At 50.2% G+C, this 21,368-nt stretch overlaps 2 protein-coding genes across 6 annotated transcripts in view; both read right to left on the reverse strand.

Moving 5' to 3' along the window:
- The window catches only part of TOM1 (target of myb1 membrane trafficking protein), a 45,814-nt gene extending 30,425 nt beyond the window's left edge, over positions 1–15,389 (reverse strand). The window contains exon 1 of one of the 2 annotated variants that reach the window (XM_007165707.2): positions 15,230–15,389. In XM_007165707.2, coding sequence (XP_007165769.2) covers positions 15,230–15,281 — 52 coding nt within the window. In that variant the 5' untranslated portion in view covers positions 15,282–15,389. The remainder of the gene's footprint in view (positions 1–15,229) is intronic. The other variant, XM_007165708.3, reaches the window with a different exon arrangement.
- Positions 15,390–18,585: 3,196 nt separating this feature from the next.
- HMGXB4 (HMG-box containing 4) overlaps positions 18,586–21,368 on the reverse strand; it is a 31,047-nt gene continuing 28,264 nt past the window's right edge. For 3 of the 4 annotated variants that reach the window (XM_057556609.1, XM_007165713.2, XM_007165709.2), the window contains 2 exons: positions 21,212–21,334; positions 18,586–20,706 (listed from right to left, as the gene is read on the reverse strand). In XM_057556609.1, coding sequence (XP_057412592.1) covers positions 20,662–20,706; positions 21,212–21,334 — 168 coding nt within the window. In that variant the 3' untranslated portion in view covers positions 18,586–20,661. The remainder of the gene's footprint in view (positions 20,707–21,211; positions 21,335–21,368) is intronic. The other variant, XR_009009716.1, reaches the window with a different exon arrangement.

The raw sequence follows: 21,368 nt of genomic DNA on the forward strand, positions 1-21,368 counted from the left end.
TCAGCTCCCTAGAACGGTGGCTTCCATGATCTCGGTTTTGAAATTGGCCTGACTTCAGTTCCACCCTGGGTCCCCCTTGGGTCCTGCGGGCTGGGTGGATGCCAGGGCGGCCCAGGACACGTGCCAGGCAGCTGAGGCATCCAGGTATGGACCCGGCAGCAGGGTGGGCTGCTTTGCTCCCGGGTTAGGGCTGCGAGAGGGGGGGAGAAAGGGTGCCCTTTAAATGGGTGAAGATGGACTCGCTCATCCCACAACTATGTCCTAGGTGTGGCTCCTCTGGGCCACACTCCCACCCCTGGGACTCACACACACACTGAACCACATAAGAAGAACCAAAGAGAGCTGGACGAGTGCCTCCTGAGCGGGGGGCTGGGCCCTGCTTTGGAGGGTCTGGGGGATGGTGGCTGATCAACCACGCACAACTGCTCCTCCTTCGGAAGCCACGTCTCAGTGACCTCCTGGCCCGTGGGATTCGGCAACCTGACGCCCGACCGCCCCTAATGGGCCCCTGAGTCCTGCCAGTTCCAGCCCCTGAGGCTCTCTCCTTCCCGGCCGTTCCCTTCCCGCCCTGCCCTCGGCCACTGCCCCAGCTGCGCCACCTCCCCGCCCTCGTCAGCCATGGCCTCGGCTCCCCCTGCCTCCCTGCCCCCAGCCGTTCTCCATGCTGACCCAGAGTGAACCTTCCGGAGCTTGAGAGTGACCGTGTCCCTCCCATGTCCCTTCAAAGGCTCCCTTGCCCTGGGCTGGGCCCTTCCACAATGGGAATAGTTTAACTTCCCAAGTTAGATGCTAGGTAACACCAAGCATTGTTAGCTGTTTACGTAAAGAAGGTGATTCAACCCTCACACCTATAAGGTGTACACTATTGCCCTTGTCTAACTAATGAGGAACCTGAGGCCTGGAGAGGTCACACATGGTGGAAAGGGAGGATGGCTGTTGATGCCACTGCCCCCGCCTCCCATCAGGAGTCAGGGAGCTCTGCTTTTCCAGAAGGCTCCACCTGGACCACTCAGGCCATCTGCCCCCTCTTCCACTAGCAGCCCTCTCAGTGGTTCCTCCACTGGATCCCCTATGACCTCTCCCAGTGACTGCTGAAAACGATGGGCACCTCCCTTCTCCTGCGGGAGAGAAGGGCAAGGTTTCAGAAGGGATTATGATCATTCTGGAACGGCAAGCGGGCTGCTAAGGGGGCAGCTGGGACATTTATGAGTAAGAGGCAAGCCATCCCAAGGAACCAAGGTGGACGCATCAGGACCCCTGGAGCGCGAGTCTGATGCTAACCTGAGCACAGGTGCCAAGTTCTTTAGTGCCAGTCGTGGGCAGAGCCATTAAGAGGATGGAGTTTTTTGGAGGGAGTGGGGGGAAAGGGGGAGCTTCAGTCAGTCTAAATAGGTGGGGGGGGGGCGGTGGAGAGGAAGAGGAGGAAGAGGCAGAGGAGAGACAAGAGCCATGTGAGCAATTCCAGAAGAGAGGTGTGCCCAGACCCCTCCCCTCAGATCTGGGGAGAGGTCTAAGACTTCCTTAATAAACATGTCCAAGGGGCAGGCATGCTCCATTAAGGGCAGAAATTTAAACCCACAGGAATCTGGGGATATGTGTTTTAGTTTTGGTTTTAACCGCAAAAGTAACTCAGCTGGCTATTTTAAGAAGGGGGGATAAAAACACTGACAATGGTTACCAGTTCTAAAAGACAGCCTGCTGACCTGCCCAGCTCTGGGCTGTTGGCAGTGACCTTCGGAGGCCCTGCCCTTGTCCCCAGCTCCTGAGGAAGCTGAGCCCTGCAAACCACCTGCTGTTGTCGGGGGCTGGCAGGCGGTGGATGGGATCCGCTGGGCGTCTTTCTGTCTGCTCTGTCCTCTCCATGTGGGGCTGGGTGGTGGCACAGCTTTGGAGTGGGACGAGCCCGACCCCACCTCTGAACTCAGAGACCACGGGCAAGGATCCGAGCCTCGGAGTCTGGGTTTCCTCACCTGTGAAACCAGGAGAAAACTGACTGCTTCCCTCACAGGTGTTGGGACCTTCAGCCAGACAATGTACGTATGGTGTCAGCTAAAGGGCAGCGACGGGTCACTGCTAAGTCCCATGACTGTGACTTGGACCAAGAGCAGCAGAGAGTGGCCACTAGACACTCTCCAGCTCCGGGGCCCTGGTGTCAGCCTGCGCGTCCTCGGGGACACCCTGGGTATCTGGCAAGCCTGCCCTCTCGGCCACGGGGGAAGCCCTGCTTTGCAGGAAGCCATTTCTGCGGCGATCAGGGGACCCGTGGTCAGCACTGTGGATGCGAGTCACGCTGACCACCTCCTGCCAGGTCAGCCCGAGGGCAACAGCCTAGAGCCTTCTCCCCACCACCTTGCATGTTCACTCACCGGGGTTCCGGCTGAGGGTTCCAGCTGCTCAACGCCTCCATCATCAGGGCCACGGCCCTGGCTCAGGCACTGTCTCCCACCCAGACCTGGACCGTCACCTGCACACTCTCCTCTTCCAACATAAATCCAACCAGTGCTTTTTCTCTGTCTAAATGTCATCCATGACCCCCCACTGCCTGAGGGTCAAAAACCGGACCTTTTCAGGGGCTGAGCTCGCCCCGATCCACTGTGTTGTTCTCCCTCCCTTGGCGGGCCTTGTTCTTTCAGGCGCTGGGGCTTCTGCTGGGGATGCCCGGCTCCCCTTCAGGCCGGCACTGGTTCACAGGTGATGACGAGACCACCCCCCCGCCGGCCCACCACACTGACTCGCTGGGCTGTCACCACACACCAAACACGGGGCTCTGCACTTCACCCCAGCTCCGCCAGCCCTCACCACAGCCCCTAAGGCAGAGGATGGGTACGCTGAGGGGCACAGAGAGGCTAGTGGCTTGCCCATGGTCACACAGCTTGTATGTTGCAGAGCAGAGGTTTGAACCCAAAGAGGTCTGGTTCCCAAATCCGTACCCTTAACCACTAGGTTACGTGCCTCTCGAACATACTCAGCACGTGTCACGCAGGCCCCGGGAGACATCAGAGAGCAAAATCAACTAGGTCCTGCCCTTGGGAAGTCTACAGTCTGGCGGGCGGCCACAAGTGACATTACAGATGGCAAAAATGCCCCGACGGAAAAGAGCAGGCGCCGAGACAGTAGAGGGGCTGAGATTCAGATGTGCCGATGGGGACGGCTTTTAAGGCCCTACCCCAGTGTCGGCCCCACAGTGTTGCCTCCAACTGGGCAAACCGTGCCAGGCCTCGTCCCGCACTGCGGTATAACACTGTGGACAACAGTGACCAAATGACCGGCCTTCATTGCATGTCAGCCTGTGCAGGACGCGGCGCGGACCTCTTGTCACTGCCCTACAGCCCCCATCACGTGTGGGCACAGCTGATGCCCACACCCGGAAGTGGAGGACGGGGATGCAGAGCCGGGCCCGGGGGTCTCTGGACCCGTGTGCCCTCCCTCTGCTCTGCCCCCGCCTGCCTCAGCTGGACCCTGAGCTCCGGGGACATCTCTGTCTCACCGGGGCCTACCCTCTGGTGGGAAGGAGGGTAGAGGTTCGGCCAACGTCTACGGAAGGAGCGGCCGAGCCTCCAGACCACCTCGCTGCCCCAGTTCAGTGCTGAGCACCCGTCCCACCCCGTCCCGGGGAACATTCCTCATGTTTCACTGACCCTAAGCTCCCTTGTCCGCTCTTCTTTTTTTTTGGCCACGCCACACGGCTTGCGTGATCTTAGTTCCCTGACCAGGGATCGAACCCGGGCCCCGGCAGTGAAAGTGCGGAGTCCTAACCACTGGACCACCAGGGAAATCCCCCCTCGTCCACTCTTGAGCCCCTCTGATATTGGGATGTTTCTTACAAACAATAACCTGTCAGAGCTCAGTTGGTAGATTTTTCTTTCTAGATTCAATGAAATATGGTTTGTAAATAGTAAGGAACTGTCTTAAAGGCCAAGGCCGATAGCAGCCCTAGTCCCACCTTGACTATGACCAGGTCTAGGGCAGGGCTCACCCACCCGGGGGATAGGGAGAGAATGGGAGTTAGCTGACCGTGATCAAGCAAGCAGTGACACGGTGCGTCAGCTCTACCCAGAGCTCCCATGGGGGCCCTCTTTCGAGATCCTCCTCCTATGACCGGCACCCCTGCAAAGGTGTCCACAGTCGTTTTGTTTTTAGTCCACATTCAAGGAATGTCATCTTTCCAGTGTAATGGCCACCTACTAACGTCACTCAAAGGAACCATGGTGAACCTCTGAGGAGATTTCCTTCTAGTCTTTACTGTTTTCAGGCTTTAAAAAACACACCTGCATATTTTTTTAAAGTGTGTAATGGTATTGTGATTATGGCTTGTTTGTTGGTTTCTAAATGGGAATCCTATTCCATACCCTTAAGAGACACGCTGAAATATTTATGAACGAAATGATATGCTGTTTGGAATCTGCTGTAAGTAGTACCCACCCCTTTGTTCCCCTCCGCTCCCCCCACCCACCAGCTGCCTCCATCCCTTGCCCAGTGCCCCTTTATCCCATCTGCCCCCCAGCTGCCTTCTAGATGCCCTCTGCCCGCCCATCTATTCTCCATCCTACGACACGCTCTGGGCAGCTACTGTTTGTCCGGCCCTGTGCTAGGTGCTAGAGAGGCAAAGAGGGAGAAGAGAATCCCTGCCCTTAGGGAGGCCCTACAGCGGTCAGCGAGAACAGCGGGACAGGTGTGTTCAGTGCAAAATGACAGGTGATGTGACTGAGGTCAGTCTGGGGCGCTGGGGGAGCCGGGGGCAGGGGGTCAGCGCCTCAGGGGAACCGGGAAGGCTCCAGTGAGGAGGTGCCGACTGAGCTGAGCGCAGAGCACAAGCTGCCATGCTGGGCAAGGTGAGGAGGGACGCTCCTGGTAGAGGAAGAGCACGTGCTGAATGAATGAATGCGTGATGAAACCTCAGGGATGACGGGAAGAAGAGCAGAGACGAGGGGCTTGAGGGTCAGTCTGAAGGACCTGAGGGAGGGAGGAAAGGCCGTGCTGAGACCGGGAAAGATCCAGGAGCCCAAGGGAGGCTGAGGGTCCAGGAGGGAGCAAGGCAGCCGGAGGAGAAAGGCCATGATGCCAATGGCTTGGCAGACCAGTCCTCAAAGCCAGACAGAGGGAATCAGGCACAGACACCCCCTAGCCTTCCCCCAACCGTTCCTTCCCCTTCCCCACCCAAAGCAGCAACCCCTCCCCCCTTCGCCAGAGCCCGGTCCAGGAGTGGGTGAGCCACCCAATCCCGATCCCTGGGGAGTACAGGGTGTCGGCGGGGCCTCGCCGGGGAGGGGAGAGCCTTGTCTACCCCCTCCCCCTCCCCGGTCTCCTTCTGTCCTCTCTTCTGGGAGCCAGCATGGGAGCACGGCGCCTGGAGCTTGGGCCGAGGAGGTGACACGCTCAGGACACAAAGCCAACGTATTCAGGACAGAGAAAGAAAGAGCCTGGGCGTTGCAATACATCGCGGATCTGTCAGACCAACCCTGGAACTGCCGACCTTCCGACTTCTTGCCAGGTAAGCCCAGCGTGTGGGGCTGGCTCGGCTGTGTCTCTCTGTCATTGCAGCCAAGGTACCCCGAAGCCTGATGGCAGGCTGCAGTGTGCAGACCGGTCTTCTCCCCGCTTCGTCCTCCCATCGCCTGGGCCTTCTGCCTGCGCCTGCTCCCTGCGGGGCCTGCCCTGACCCCCAGAGGGCCTTCCCCTCCATGCTGGGCCAACGGCACCCTGCGCACACCACAACTACAAGCTCTGCTTAGTGTTACAACAACCCTATAGCATTTACTTCTTTGTTTCTACGTCTCTCTCGTTAGGCTGTGAGCTCAAGGATGGAGGTTACAGCTTGTGAGTCATTGAATTCTCTACACCACACAGGATGACGGGGCCTGTGAAAAACCTGCAGGATGTGTTTGATGAATGACTGAATGAAGGATGAGGCTATATTCACCACGACCATAAGCTCTTAGAGCACTTTAATTTAAATGAAGTACTCCCACCCTTTGGCCCTCATTGATCCCTTAGTAGCGGTTGTGCAGAAATCCTAATCTTTCTTCAGCTCAGCAGTTCTGTGAATATTTTTAAAAAGCACCATGTCCCTCCTTCATCTTACCTCCACGTTACCATCCTCAGTTCCTGTGACCACTCCACTCTGGAAGTGACTTCTAGAGCCTTCACCGTTCCCACTGATCCCCCTGGGACACCGCCCAGCTGTGCTGTCCTCCTGGAAACAGTGTGGGAACCCACGTGGGATATGGTATTTGTGTTGATTCACCCTGTGACTACATTGGATGTTTATCAACTCTACTGCATGGAACTGACTCCTGCAGAGATTGTTGCTGTGAAAGACACTCTCCACTGGCCCACATTCTTTAGCTTTTCTAGTCTCCCTTGCAGCCAGAAGAGGCCCTGTGTTCTGGCCACTGAGATGTAAGTGGAATTTTCTTCCCAGTGGCTCCTGGCGAAGGTTTTCGTCTCCTGATAACAGAGGCAGCGCCAGAGGGTGCCTTCACCTGTGCTCTCTGTTATGCGGGGACTAGCAGGAGGAGGAAACCAATATGCTAAAGGTTGGGGTGGTGGGTGGAGAAATACAGAAAGAACCATTAGGAACAAACTCATCCTAGATGGACCCTGAACCCAGACATTTGCACTCTAAAGGAAACCCGCCAGGTCCCTTTCAATTCTAAGGGGAAGCAATGAGGTGGGAAAGTTAGGAGAGTGGGATCTGGACACAGACAAATCCCAGTGCAAGTCCTGACTGGAGCACTCACTAGCTGTGTGTCTCTGAGTGAATTCCTTAACCTCTCTGTGCCCTCGTTCCTCCCCTGCAAAATAGGGATAACTAAAGCACTCACCTTCCAGGGTTATGTGAGGAGGAAATGAGAGAATGCACTTCATGTGCTTTGCATCCCACCTAGCACAACAGCCAACACCAAAACAAACGTTGCCAACTACAAAAATATCAACCTAAAAATCATTGTTTGAAAATTTCAAGCATTCCCATAAAATAGATTTTTAAATCACATACATGCAGAAGCCATTCTTTTTTCCCCAGCCAGCAAACTGTCCTGAAGCCTATTTTCCAAACGAATAGCTCTTTCCAGGCCTAGCATGGAAAGTTCCATCAGTCTCCTAAGTTGCTGAGCCATCCTTCCTCAAAGCCCTGGCTGTCTCCCCTCTGCCATTCTGTAACCACAGGCCACAAGAGGAACTCTAAAATACTTCACAGAGGCATAACTTTGGCAACCCACAATTTTAAAGTTGATACAACTAACTATAGTACCTAACTGAAGAAAATTTCAGTTAGATGAAGGATGGCTTTTAAAAAACTATCTAGGTAAGAAGGAGCAAGGCCATGAGAGTAGAGAGGCTTGAAGTGGCTGGCCAAGGTGTATATGACATTCTTTCCTTGTTCCCCCAACTCACGAATGTAAAAGATGTTACTGACAAATGTATGTATGTAGGTATGTATGTACCTATCAAGAGATTTAAGGAATTGCTCGTGCTATTGTGGAGGCATGGCAAGTTCAAAATCTGCCGGGTAGACCAGCAGGCTGAAGACCCAGAGGACAGATGCAGCTTAAGTCTGAAGGTCGTCTGCTGGCAGAATTCCCTCTTCTTGGGAGGCCAGTCTTTCTTCTATTCAACGGATTGGATGAGGCACACACACACTACGGAGAGTAATCTGCTTTTCTCAAAGTCTGACTTAAGTGTTAATTTCATCTAAAAAATACCTTCATATAAACATCTAGATTAATGTTTGGCTAAATATCTGGGTACCATGGCCTGGCCAAGTTGATACATGAAGTTAACCACCCCAAGGGTTCATCCTGCATCAATACAAACAAGTTCCACTGGAACAGGGGACACCTCTGTCTGTCCTTCAATTCTCCTGGTCTCAGCCTGTGTGGCCTCGCTGGCTCCTCCCTCCCCTCCTCCCCGGCTCCCTCCTTCCTTTCTCTACCTCCCCTGCAGGAGCAAAGCCCAGTTCCTCCCCATGGGTCTTGCACAGCTGCTTGGCTCTCTGTGGCACTTTTTGGTGCTTTATCAATTGTCAAGTTTCCCACCTCCGTGGGGGAACAAGCCCCTCGGAGGTTTTGTCACTTGCCTGCGGGATACGACTGGGAAGGGCAGGAGCTGGCACTTGAACCCAGATCTTCTGATGCAGGGTCTAAGTGCTGACCCTATTCAGACTGCTTACGTCCGAGTGGTCAAAACGTGCCACCCGGGAACATGCTAGGTGGGTTCATGGGCAAACATAAAGACATTTTTAGAGTTACCTATTTACTTTAATGTCAAGTAGAAGGGAAAAAACACACACTAGCTTATCAAAGTCATGACTTCAGGATATAATCACACAGGATAAGGTCAAATTTAAAAAGGTGAGTGAACAAAAGGAAAACACTCTGCAAATAAAACTAAAGGTGGTACATGAAGGGCAGACACATATCATAAAGGTGGTACACGAAGGACAGAAGTCTGGAGAGTGCTAGCCTAGACCGAGGCCTCCTTGGTAAGAAGGTAAAGAGTTAACTTGTCCTGAATCCTCCTGCTTCTCATGGGGTGACAGTCCCAAGCTAATTAGAAGACACTGAGGGTTTTTGTTGTTTTTCTAAAACCAGAAGGACGGAACTCCAGGACTTTACTCTTATTTCTTTGAGCTCAGGGAGGGAACAAAACCTATTCACCAGTTCCATCTGTAGGGTCAGGCAAAGGCTTTAATTCCCAAGTGAGAACCGGCTCCACCCCACAGCCTGAAACCTGACCTGTCTGTGACAGTGGCTGCCACCCAGCCTGCGACTGCTCATTCCCAGTGACACCAAGACCAGACAGACGCTGTGCTGGAGCCAGGGCCCTGGGTGGGCACCTGGGCTCTGCCTCAAACTTAGACTACATCCCAGCAGTGATGATAAGACCGGGTAAAAAATCACAACAGCTAACAATTATGGACGATTACTGTCTGGCGGGCACCAGGCCAAGTGCTGCACAACGTGACAATACTACAATCTCCCAACACAGCAGTGCAGCAATCCCAACTGATACGTGCTATTATTATCCTTATTTTTAGACAGCAAATTGGAGAACAGAGAAGTTAAGTAACTTGCTCCAGGTAACAAAGCAGGTGAAGGATAAACCAGGACTCAGACCACCTGGGCTGACTCAGGAGCACATCCTGGATGCCTTACTATGTACCATGCGGCTAGCTGACACGAAGCCCTTTCTAGACATTAGTCCCTGTTATCCTTAAGACAGAAATCTGGGTTTCTAACCTGGCACCAGCACTTATGGATCAAGGAGTCGGAGCTTCAAGATGCAAGGGCTCCCCACGGCACAGAGTGGGAAGCGGTAGAGATTCTGACTCAGGGGGTCCAGGGCTGGAGAATCCTCAAACATCTCTGACGGAGGTGCTCTGGGACCCCAGTTTGAAGAACAAAGAACTTAACCATTCTGCCTCTGGCTAAGAGGTCAGCAAACTATAAACCCACGTGCCAAATGCAGTCTGCTTTTGCATGGCCCACAAGCTAAGGATGGTCTTTACATTTTTAAATGGTTGAAAAAAATCCAAAGAAGAATGAAATTTCGTAACACGTGAAAATTACATGAAACTCACATTTCAGTGTCCATAAATAAAGTTTGACTGGAACACAGTCGTGCCCTTTCATTGACTTACTGTCTGTCTGCTGTCGTGCTCTGATGGCAGAGTTGAGCAGTTTGCAGCAGAGGCCATATGGACCATAAAATCCAAAATATTTACTATCTGGCCCTTTACAGAAAAAGTCTGCAAATCCTGGTCTAGTCTACCCTGCCAGCCATGCGGCATCCTCCTTACAGCCTCCCTCCCTCCAACCTCTGCCTTCATACCTCCAGGGTTGGGGAGCTCACTACCAAACAAGGCAGCCAGGCCCACTGTGAAAGGTGCTGGCACTGAGCTCCTCTGGTAACCAGACACTCTGCCCTCTAAGCCTGTGCAGTCGGTTCTATCGCCCCTCCGCAATGGCCATCCGTGTGCTTCTTCCCTCCAGCATCAATCCTTCCCCGTCCTCATCGTCCCTTCAGTTGTTCAATCCTCTGGGAAACAGAGGGAGAACGGTGGCACCTCTGTGTTACAGGTAAGGGGAGGCGGTGGAGAAGGAGTGTGACATAGTCAGCAGTGGAACTGCAGCTGGACCCAGGTCTCCTGCCGCCCAGCCTGGTGTCCCCTTGACAACCTTGCTTGAGTGTCCAGTTTGGTTTCCACTCATCACTCCCAAAATGGCAGCCCCGAGGGCCCGAGGTATTCTCTTCCTGCCAATGCCTATGGTCTCTTACCTGTGATGCCTTCTGGTGGTCCCCCTGGCTTGGCCTTTGTGGAGCTAAGGGTGGCTCTCCCTGACTTTTCACCTCTCCCGTCCACCCCAGGACTCAGTCTTAGGCTCTGGGCTCTCCGCCTGGTCCACCTTGCTCTCCCCACCTGCTACCAGGGGCTGGTCCCCAGGCACTGCCCATGTTTATAGTCTCTGCTGTTTGCAGCTTGCTCTCCTGAGTCACCTGCATCTCAAGTTCAAAGTGCCAGGGGTGAGCTGACAGCCTGAAGTGGAATATGAGGTTCTTGGGTTGCCTTCTGACGTCCCTCTATAAGACACAGCCAGTAAGGGCTGTCCTCAGAGAATACCTGGGATGGGTTTTTAAATCCTTGGAAGAAAAGGGCTGTGTCAACACCAGATAGTACTCAACTATCTGGGATCCTTTCAGCCCCAGGCTGCTGCCCACGGGAAATGGGAAGCTCTCCTGATAGATAAGGGTGTGTGGACAAAAAATGTCACCCGCCATTTCAGTAAACAAAGGCAGCTGTGGCCATCAAGCCACTGGCCACTGCAGCACCCTCCCCTCACCAAAGGTGCACCTGAGTGGAATTCAGGATGGAGAAAAACCGGATATTGGCACTAGATACTGAAGATGCATGTCAAAGGACTGATTTCAATAAGCCCAGACTCTTGCATCTCCCCACACAAAGGAAAAAGTCCTAAAATCACTAACTTGAGATGTCTGTATTTTGTGATTAGCAGTCATCTTTTGATGTCTGACTACTTTTTATTTTTTTCCAGCAAAAACTCCTGTATATCCTGGCTCCTCCGTCACCTCTTTGGAACAGTCCCTCCGAGCTACCCGAGAGGCTGCCTCCCTCCCGGGCTGTAATCCTCAGTAAGGTCTCCAGATAAAACATAATTCTCAGCTTTTAGGTGGTGCATATTTTTCTTTAGTGGACAGGTGAGTGACCTGGAAATGTGCACAGGTCCAGGCGTGCGTCGCAATCAGAAAAGCTAGTCTGTGGGTCAAACAATAACTGCATGTTGGAGGGCTGGGATGCTGCGTATTCCAAACAGGTGTTGATCAGCCAGAGGCAGTGTGGTGAGGGTGCGAGAGAGGACCTGGGCTCTGCAGCCAGAGACTCTACTGAGCTGTGAAACCTTGGGGAGTGACACCTGCCTTCAGACTTACCTTTAGTGACATGAGAAAAAATAGCAAAACCCTGCAGGGGAGAAACTGAGTCCCCGTAAAACCGACTTCCTCTGCCGAGTTTCTGATTAACCTCTCCATCCAAAACTATTCCCTTTCTCGTCCCACACCTGTTCCCCTCAAGATTGATGAATATCAAAGAAAAGGGGGCTTTGAAACTGAGTGGGACCCTGTGGGGCCCTATCGGGCACAAAAGCTTTTCCGTGTCCCCCATTTCTTGTTTGTGGGAAAAAGGCTTCAGCCTCCTAAATCTTCCCGAGAGCCAAAGGGCAGATTCAAACAGTTACTAATTAGGGAAGGGAGGGAATGCAGAAACAAAGGAAAAGCAGTCAAGAAACAATGGTGCAGCGATAAAGCAGAGTCCCAGCTCCTCCTCAAGGGATTTACTTAATAATCTGATACAAATCTCTGAGTTCTTCTGCTGGACCTGGGGGTCCCACCCAGGGGGAGGATGGTGACTTCAGGTCTGCACAAGGAGACCGCAGACTGGAGGGAACCAGAAGGCTGATGCCTGAGATTCCTGGAGCACCATCGTGTTACCTCCCCACCAACCAATCAGAGGAAAGTCACAAACCCTGCACTCCCCCCGACCCCGCAACCAATTTTGCCTTTAAAAACTCCTCCCTGAAAACCATCAGGGAGTTTGGGTCTTTTGAGCACAAGCAGCCCATTCTCCTTGCTTGGCCCTTGCAATAAACCTTTCACTGCTCCAAACTGTTTGGTTTGTTTAGCCTCACTGTGCACTGGGCACACGAACTTGGGTTTGACAACAGGGTCGTGATACCAGTGTGGCACCTGGCATTTGCTCACAAACTGTTACTTTCCTTTTCTCCTTTCTTCCCTCCTACTATGTGCCAGGCAGGCCCCATGCTAAGAGCCAAGGGTCTGGATCAGTAAGGTACAGCACCTGCCCTCAGGAAGCCCAGGCTAGCCAGGGAGACACATGCACAACTACTAACAGAATGGGACAGCGCTTTATTAGTGTGATGACGGTGAAAATAATAAAAATGATGATGATGTTTGCCCAGCACTGACAATGTGCCAGGCCCTCTCCACAGAGCATCTCACTTCACTCTCACAACCATCCTGAGAGGTGGATGCTGGTATAACCACCATTCCACCCAGGAAGAAGCAGAGGCTCAGAGCCCAAAGGCAGACAGTGAGGGAGCCTGCAGAGCTAGGGTGATGGGAAGGCACAAAAGCAATGGCTGGATCTGAAGGGGTCAGAGAAAGCCTCAGGGAGGAGGTGACGACGCCCGGGGCTTTGAAGGATGCACCGGGAGCAGGCAGAAGGAGCAGCAAGCACAAAGGGGTGTGGGTGGGGGGCTGGGGACTTTGTGAGTTGAGAGACACTCACCCCTGATTAACACCATCAGGACCCCTGTGCTCAGGGCTGCCAACTGGACAGGGCTCTACTCTCAACAGAGAGATGGAGTTGGCAGGCTTGAGAAGAGATTATTTCACCCCTGCAGTTTACAGAAATGCAAGCAGCTAATACTAGGTCATTAGTAATAGTAATCACAGCCGATCAGGGGTGTTGCCGTCTCTTTATCAAAAAAAGAAAAGAAAAGAAAAAAGGAATACTGAGGGTATTAACTCAAATGGCAGACATTCTTCATTCAATCCTACTTTTAGAGCTTCTTCAGCTTTGGTTCAGGTATCAGGGGCTCAGGGCAGTTCATCTCAGCTTTCCTATCACTTCACTGGGGTCCTTGGGTGAGTCCTAGTCTCCACCTCCCCTCTCTGGGCCTCAGTCTCCTGTATAAAATGAAGGGGATGGGCTAGAACAGAGGGTTTTAATGTGTGGTTTCCAATCCAGTGGCCACCTCAGACCTATAGGGTCACAAACTCTGGGGATGGGGCCCAGCCTTCGATGCTTTAACAAGTCTTCCAGGGGATTCTGATGAGAGCCCTGGGTCACAAGAGCCCCAGGGTAAGGACTGTTCCTGCAGTAAAACTTGCTCTGTGCTCTAAGGTATTAAGGGTTAGTAACTCTTTGGACTGAGTTATCTCTTGCCCACGACAGGCAACCTTTCAGGGTAAGAAAAGAAACTGTTTTCTTTGACCATCTAAAGCCCAGAGTCCAGATGAGCTTTTCTAGAGAGGCTCAGGCACATGTGGCTGACTGTGAAGGCCAGAATTTTTTGGGCGGGGAGGGGTAGAAAGTCTCAAACTTGTCATGTGATGAAAGCAGTGGTATCTGCAGCTAGAGAAATAAAGATGAGAGACAAGCCGCCTTCTCTTTTCAGCTCCAAAACAATGACTCACGTGTGTGTGTGTGGGGGGGGTGGTCGGTGGGGCAGGGTGGTGGTCCTGAGAGGTGCAGCTTCCCCTCTCTCGTCCAGGAGCTTCCTGGTGTGTAAATTCTCTACTGACAGCCTCCTCTTGAAGACATTTCATTACAAAACCTCAGAAGAGCCACAAACGGCCACGGGGGCGATTGCAACAGAGCTGGGTCAACAGACTTAAGCGAGGTTTGGCTTCTAAGACAGTAAGAATGGAAAGACTATCTTGTCTAAAAGATCCAATTTTCCCAGTTTGAACTTAAGGCTAAAAACCATCAAAAAGTTGGAGAGAGTTTCACAGTACTGCCCTGGGTTTCTTCATGCAAGGAGGCACACCCAGACTGCCCTGGAGAAGTGTTAGCTGTTTGGGCCATGGCCTGTGGGTCCTCTCTGCGTTGGTGGGCAGAAATGAGTGCCTATGAGACCAAATGTCCAAGCCATTTTCAGGAATTCCGGACCCTCACTTGGCGGTGTCTCAGCAACAATAATAAATATTACCACTTTCTTTTATATAGCATCGGCCACGTGCCAGGCGCTAAGTCCTTTACATTTATTAACGCGTTTAACCTACACAACAACCCCACGGAGGTAGGGATCATTATTATCCCCTAATCACAGGTGAGGAATCCTCCCTACAGAGGCAACGTCACAGAACTAATAAGTCTCCCGTCAATAGGGGGCGAGAGATTCAGGAGACCTGGGCTCTGAGTGAGCCTGTGTCTCGGCCACAGGGCTTGGCCGTCCCCTCTACTGAGAAATGAGGGAGACCGAATCAGGTGGTTTCTAAGATCACTTCCAGCTCAGAGTCTGCGACTCCATGCGGTCCATCTGATGCCGGTTGGTGAGGGCGGCCAAGGCCGGCACGTCCTGAGGCTTTGGCCTGGCTTCCTCATGGAGCGGGTTCCTCAGCGTCTAGCCCCGGCCCGGGGGACGCAGGGCTCCCTGTCCCCCTCCCCGCAAGACGCCCACCCAGCCGCCAAGCCCTTGTCTCCTGGTCCTGGAGAATGGGCTTCCAGCCCTTCTCAGGTATCCGTGTCCGCAGCGCCGAGTGAGCGAGGAATGAGACGGCAAGAGCCCAGGAGGCGCGACCCGCGCTGGGTAGGCGACGAGAGAAACATTCGAGGGGCCCAAGGACTGCAAAACCACGCAGTCCCTTTAACCCCCCAAACTTTCTCCCTGGATTAGCGACCCCAGCAGCCGCACATTGGCTGAATCGCGGCCGCCCGGACCCGCCTTCTCTCTTTACCTATTGGTTGCTGTAGGCATCCATCACAAGCCGAGGCTTCTTAGTGGACCGCGGTTTTTGTCAATCAAAGCAGGCGGGAGGCTGGGCGGGGCCAGGTCAGGGAGAGACGCTCCAGCCTCGTTCCTCTCCCTACCTCCCTCAGGTGTGTAACTGGGGACCTGGAGGCGCGCCTGGGGGCCGGGGCCGGGCGCGGAACCCTGCGCTGGGGCTGGGCCGAGCCCCGGGGACTTACCGATGCGCTGTCCCACTGGAGAGCTGAACGGGTTCCCCAGGAGAAAGTCCATCGCCACGGCTGCCGCTGCCACTGCCACCAAGCCGGGGAATCAGCTGACAGCAACCGCCAGCGCCGGACCCGTCACGTGATGCGCCGGACGGTCCTCGAGGAGGCGCGGCTGGGGCGGGGCGGAGGGAGGCTGGAGCCGGCCGCAGGCCCCGCCCCTGACGTGGAGGGTCGGCGCCTCGAGGCGGAGGGCGATGACCTCACTGCGGTTTACTCGGCGTCGGTGGACGTCACGCACGATGCCGGGCGTTCCTGGGGCGCTTGGGTCTAAGCCACGCCCCCCACGTCTTTTTAAGGATTTAGGGGCGTTGTCTTTGATCTGTACACACCCAGAAAACCCAGTCTTAGACCAGGGAAATGACTTGGGTAAGGTTACCCAGCAAGCTGAGACTCCAGCTCTCGCTCTTAGTTTTAGCCTCTAGGACCTCACAATGACTACACACCCACTGCTGGGTTTGACAGCCTCCCTGGCCTGTTGTCTCTCTGCTCAGAGAAGACTCTTCCTATTTGAGATCGAGGTCTCCCGGCTGCAAAATGTATCCTGTTTGCAGCCCAGATTCCCTTACCTCAAAATAGGAGGGAAGGGCCAAGGGTTTTGCGACACCTTGACACTGAGAGCCAACTCAGTGAATTGCAGCTAGGGACGGGCTAGAGCCCAGGGTGGGAGAAAGCACACAGATGTCACGAGTGGGTCCTGGGACCCATCTCAGCCATTCATTTACTGTGTGATTCAAACAGCGGGCTTCCATTTTCTCTGGATTCTGGAATTAGGTCAAGGACCTTTCTTTTTTTTAGGTCACTGGCTCCTTTGAGAAAGTGTAGAAAGCAGCGGAGCCTTTCTGAAGAAAAAAGGCAGAGATACAATTTGACCTCAGGGAGTTTCTGGGGTCCCTGAGGTGCAGCAGTGGACCCCAAGCTAAGAATTAAGAATCTCAAAGGCTCTTCCCAGCCTTGTAATTCTAGTATCTTCTTCAGCCTTCCCGTGTGCTGTGTTTCAGCTATGTCATCTACTCATTAGATACCAATACTAGATCTATTGGTTACGTTTTTTTGCTTCTAATGACATGCACTCCAAAAGATACAATAACCACTGCTTTGGTAGTTTGGGTTACTGCAGGATGCTTTAGTATTTTTTGGGCATGATATTTGTGAATTTTAAATTTGAAAGGCTAGTCAACTGCAGAAATTTAGGACGATAGAAAACCTGAATTAGAACTTAATCACTTCCGTTAATCTGAGCATAGGGGCTGACATCTTTACCATACAACATAAAAGCTTTATGGAAGTCATGTACTTCTGTGCTTTGAACTGTTTTAATAATGCTCATGAGACCTGTTAATACATGCCCATACCCCCCAGTAGTCTAGGTGCTCCTTGAGGGCTGGGATGCTACGTCCATTTCTCTCATTGTTGTCCAGCACAATGACTAACGCATGAAAATCTAAATCAATCTACCTTTCTGTAACGGTATTTGGACTATAAGGGGGGGATGTACACTTAAGATGATCTTCATGTCAGGTACCTTCCATGTTTTTCTTCATTTAAACATATTGCTTGGTTGTATGGAATATATTTAGCATGATTTTCCATTGGATTCTTCTATTAACATCCCCATGTTGGGTGGTGATTTAACCAGAAGTTCTTGCCTTCTTGCACCACTCTGGTTTAAAGTGATTATGGGCAGATCTTGGCTTTCTGCCAAGAATAAAACAGCCATAAGTTTTATCCTTCATGGTAAGAAACCATATACCCCCAAACAGGGAGTGAAATCATAGCTCTATGTAAACAGAAAGCTATTTAGCTATTATATTAGAAATGGAAGTGTGTGGATTTTGTCAATACAATAGATAGGAATGTAAATTGCAAACATTAAGTGTAGTACAGAACTAATTAAAACTATGTGTTCAAAGTGTTTCCTAACAGGAACAAACTCATTTAGTAAAAAGTCTGTTTAATTTTTCCGTTTAAGTGTTTTAGCAATATCAATATCAAAATGCCAGACGCAAGAGGGAGGAGATATGGGGATACATGTATATGTATAGCTGATTCCCTTTGTTATAAAGCAGAAACTAACACACCATTGAAAAGCAATTATACTCCAATAAAGATGTTAAAAATAAAAAAAAGAAAAAAAATCAAATGCCTTCCTAAGGATAAAAATGTTTAAGTCTTTCAAAATTGACATATTGCATAAATGTAACAATAATTATATCCTTTAAGTACTTTTAGACAAAAAAAATCAAGATACTTTGCCTCCAAAGCTTAAAGATAACAGGATGACAAGAAAAGTGAGGTCTGTATAGTAAAATCCAGCTAGGACAAAAGGACATTTGAACAATGAAAAGGTCTGACAGTTTTCCTACAATCACATTTGCTCAGGACTGCAGATAATGGAGAAGGATTCTGATGAATTACATACACAATTTAACTTTGAAAGTGGCTTGGGGTTGAAGAGAGCCTCAGCTTTGGGGTCAGCTGTACCAGTGTGTTTATTCTGGCTTTGCCATTTACGTAGCTGTATAAACTCAGGAAAAGTACTTTTCTGCATCTGTCTCCTCATTTGTAAAGGGGGATAATATTCATAAGGCCTTGGGGAGGATTAAGTGCGATAAAATATGCCAATCACTCTAGTCATTCAGTAATATAGCGGTCTCTTTTTTGCTGCCTCTCCATAAGAAGTGAGCCTTTCAACCAATCATAGTATTTTGCTATTTATGACTATTAACAACCTTGTGTGTGAATTGAAATTTTTACTTTGAAAGGTCTAATCTCATATATTGAATGTTCACAATACTACTAAACTTCATGTCAGGCTGGCTGGCTTCAAGGCTTGGAGACAGGGAAGTGACTTTAACACTATTTTACAGATGAGACTGCAGATGCCTATAAAGGTTAAGTGACCTATCCAATCCAGTATCACTCAGTAAGGACAGTACTGAAACACATGGTTTAGCACAAGATTTGGATGTGATTCTTATACAAGACTGATAGGTATTTCTTGAGTTAGGCCAACAATGTAACGTACAGACAATTTCATTTGCCAATGAATAGAGCTACGCTTATCAGAGCCACTGGCTTTGCAGTTTGCAAGAGAGAAGATGAGAGTCCGCAATGTAAAAGTTACTAGAAACAGAGCAAGATGTTTGTTAGGAAGATGGCTATGATCAGAAACTTGACCTCTATTCCAAATGGATTTTTTTTTTAAAGAAAATTATGGTAGGATATAGTGTGAAAGGTTTAAAATTTCATAGCAACTTTCGTTAGCAACAGGGAAAAGATAGCTGACACTGGACTACAAATATTAAAAATGTGATTTTTAATAATATAAGTACAAAATTTTATTTCTTTATACAACTATAATGGGATTTGGATCAAACAGCTAGAATTTATTTAAAAAACAAAATAAAACAATGATATAAAAACTGCAAGAAGGTCTGAATCCAAAGTTTTTCCTCTAATAGTACCAAATACCACAAGGAACCGATTATTATACAAATGTGTACAAATTTTAAATACAAATACAATAGGTTTGGATTTTAAAGGAAAACAAACAAACAAAAAGCAGGTCCTCGTCAGGACTTCGTTAATGTGTACAAATGGCGATGGTAGGATTGACTTCTTTCTGTACTAATCCACGTCTCCGAGGCCCTTCCTTGATACCCTGTGTCAAACAGAAAACTGACATGGGTACAGAGGAGGCGTGGGATAGGTGCTAACACACAAAATTAAACCAGGATTTCTGCTCTTCGTGATTTTGGTTCCCAAGCATTCCTGTTTCCTTCTGTTTCCCAGTTAAATTTCAAGACTGCTCTGAGGTGAGAAAGGCATTCAGCAGCCAGAATACCTTTAAGAAACACAGCCCTGTGACCACACTGGTGGGAAAAAAGGAAAGAATTAAATAGGATGCAGCAGAATTAAATAGGCTGGCGGCACTGTCCTCAAAGATCTACTTTGATGCTGCAGTGCTCTGTCCAGGCCAAGGGAAGAAAGCAGTCACCTCAGAGCTTGGTTTTGACATGGACTCTCAAACTGAATTTAAAAACAACGCTGAAGTGCTCAACTGTTTTCTTTGGAACTGGGAAGCAAAAGCCTCGTTCTTTGGAAATAAGGGCAGCTGGGAATGGTAACATTCCTTTTTATTTACTTTCTTGACATTATTCATTTGTAAAGAACTAGAATCCCAACATAATTCCTTTTTGAGGCACGATACCTTAAAGTGTAGATGATTTGGAGTTTGCAGAGGAGACCAGAGGAAGGAAGGGAGGCAGAAATGACAAATCTGTATCTTCCACATGCTGTTGCTGGTGGAGGCTCTTGTTTTTAAATTATATATACAGAAATTTACAGGATAAATTAAAATCTAAGAGAGTTTAAAGAGTTAAATACACATAATTAAAACACACATTCACACACGCACATAAATAACCCTACATGAGAACAGAGTACTTTTTTCGCAATTCGCTTACGTGTGGAATGCAGAACCCTGTGTATCTGCCCAGCAGGGGAGCCAATGAGATGAACCCAGGAATCAGCCTGGGCAAAGCTCACCTTCCACACCCGCCAAGCAGCTAAGCAGCAGAACTGTGAGCTAAGCTGACGCTGCCAATGGAAGATACCAGCTCTTAGTTCTGCAGACCAAATGCTCTGGGTCAGCTCACGATATAGGCCATTCAACTGGTGGCACTGACAGCTTTACCCTCTCCAGGGCTCACAAATCTCCTTGGCTCCGGCTGAGGCTGCCAATGGTACCAATGATTACAGTAAGTTTTGAGACATGGACACTGGTAGAGCAGGAATTGGAATGAACCCCCTACTAAATTCACTTAAGCCATCGCAATAACTTTCAGATGGGAACGATGTTATCACTTCCCACCTAGGTCACTTCAAGTTGAAAAGCTTTGTACTTTCAGTTAACTGACATCTTCCCATAATCTTTCCCATTACATTTCAGACTGTAAGACAGGTAAGGCAAATGGTCAGTGATGGGTCTGGAGGTACAACTGAGTTTGGAAAAAAATCACATTTTAGCTGACCTTAAAGCGATGCACTTGGCATCCAGAACAAGCCCCCAGCCCCCAAGTTACACTGATTTTTAAGGCAGATTTATCCACCACAGTAGAAGAAAGAATCCCAAGCCCACATTCATGCCAAGGTTTCCTCTTGGCTAAACCTTTGCCATTTCATAAAATTATTAAAAGCAAAGTAGTTACAGTCCTATGTATATATTATACATTAGAGATATATATATATATATATATATATATATATGCATATATATAAAAATTTAACAGCTACACCCCGAGGCCAGTGAAGGGGTCTGGAACAGTCACGTACACAAGCCAGCAGCAGGCGGGATAAGCGTTCTGTCCCAGGAGTGTCTGCTGTCACAGTCCAGGCATGATGTAAGCAATGTTGTCTAGTGTGTTTGACTGCAAAACAAAGGAAAAAGGTTCAGCTGAAGAGTATTTTACCTTAGTTCCCTGAGACATATTTCTTTGTTCAAGGGAGAGAGATGAGAAAGAAAATCTAGAGTTAGAGAAAACAGGGAGAGAGAAGATGTCACGCCGTTGTCTGTTATGCTGGGAGCTTTTCTGCTGACTTCTCCCACTAATCCTAGTAAACTAGAGGCAGGAGACTCCTGTACTTTCTTTGTCTCTGGAAGAGCAAATAGGCAACACAGGAGTTGCAGTACCTTAAGGGCTACAACGCTTCTCTCCAAAGGAGAGAAATCTTAGGAAATGGCGTGTTTGCTATTTCACTGAAAGCCTGGCATGCATTCAACACTCAGTGTCAGGTTCCATGGGCCGACAGCCTATGGCAACACTATATCCAGGAAGCTTTATGGGCTTGTGCTTGATAGGGCTCATTAAGGCAGGGCCTCTCTGGCTCCCAAGGGGTCTGGCCCCCAAAATCCCAGGAAACAAGGAAACTCACCAAGACCTGTTTGGGACAGCCATTCAACTCAGGTAGTTGTGTGGTCAGACACGCCAAGGGGCCAAGCGCACAGATGATGGAATCCAGAAGCACTGACAAACTGCCGGACACAGCCACCATGCCCTGAAAAGGAGAGCGTGACAGGAGAGGACTGCAG

Source organism: Balaenoptera acutorostrata, chromosome 11 (assembly GCF_949987535.1).
Source record: "Balaenoptera acutorostrata chromosome 11, mBalAcu1.1, whole genome shotgun sequence".
NCBI lineage: Eukaryota > Metazoa > Chordata > Mammalia > Artiodactyla > Balaenopteridae > Balaenoptera > Balaenoptera acutorostrata.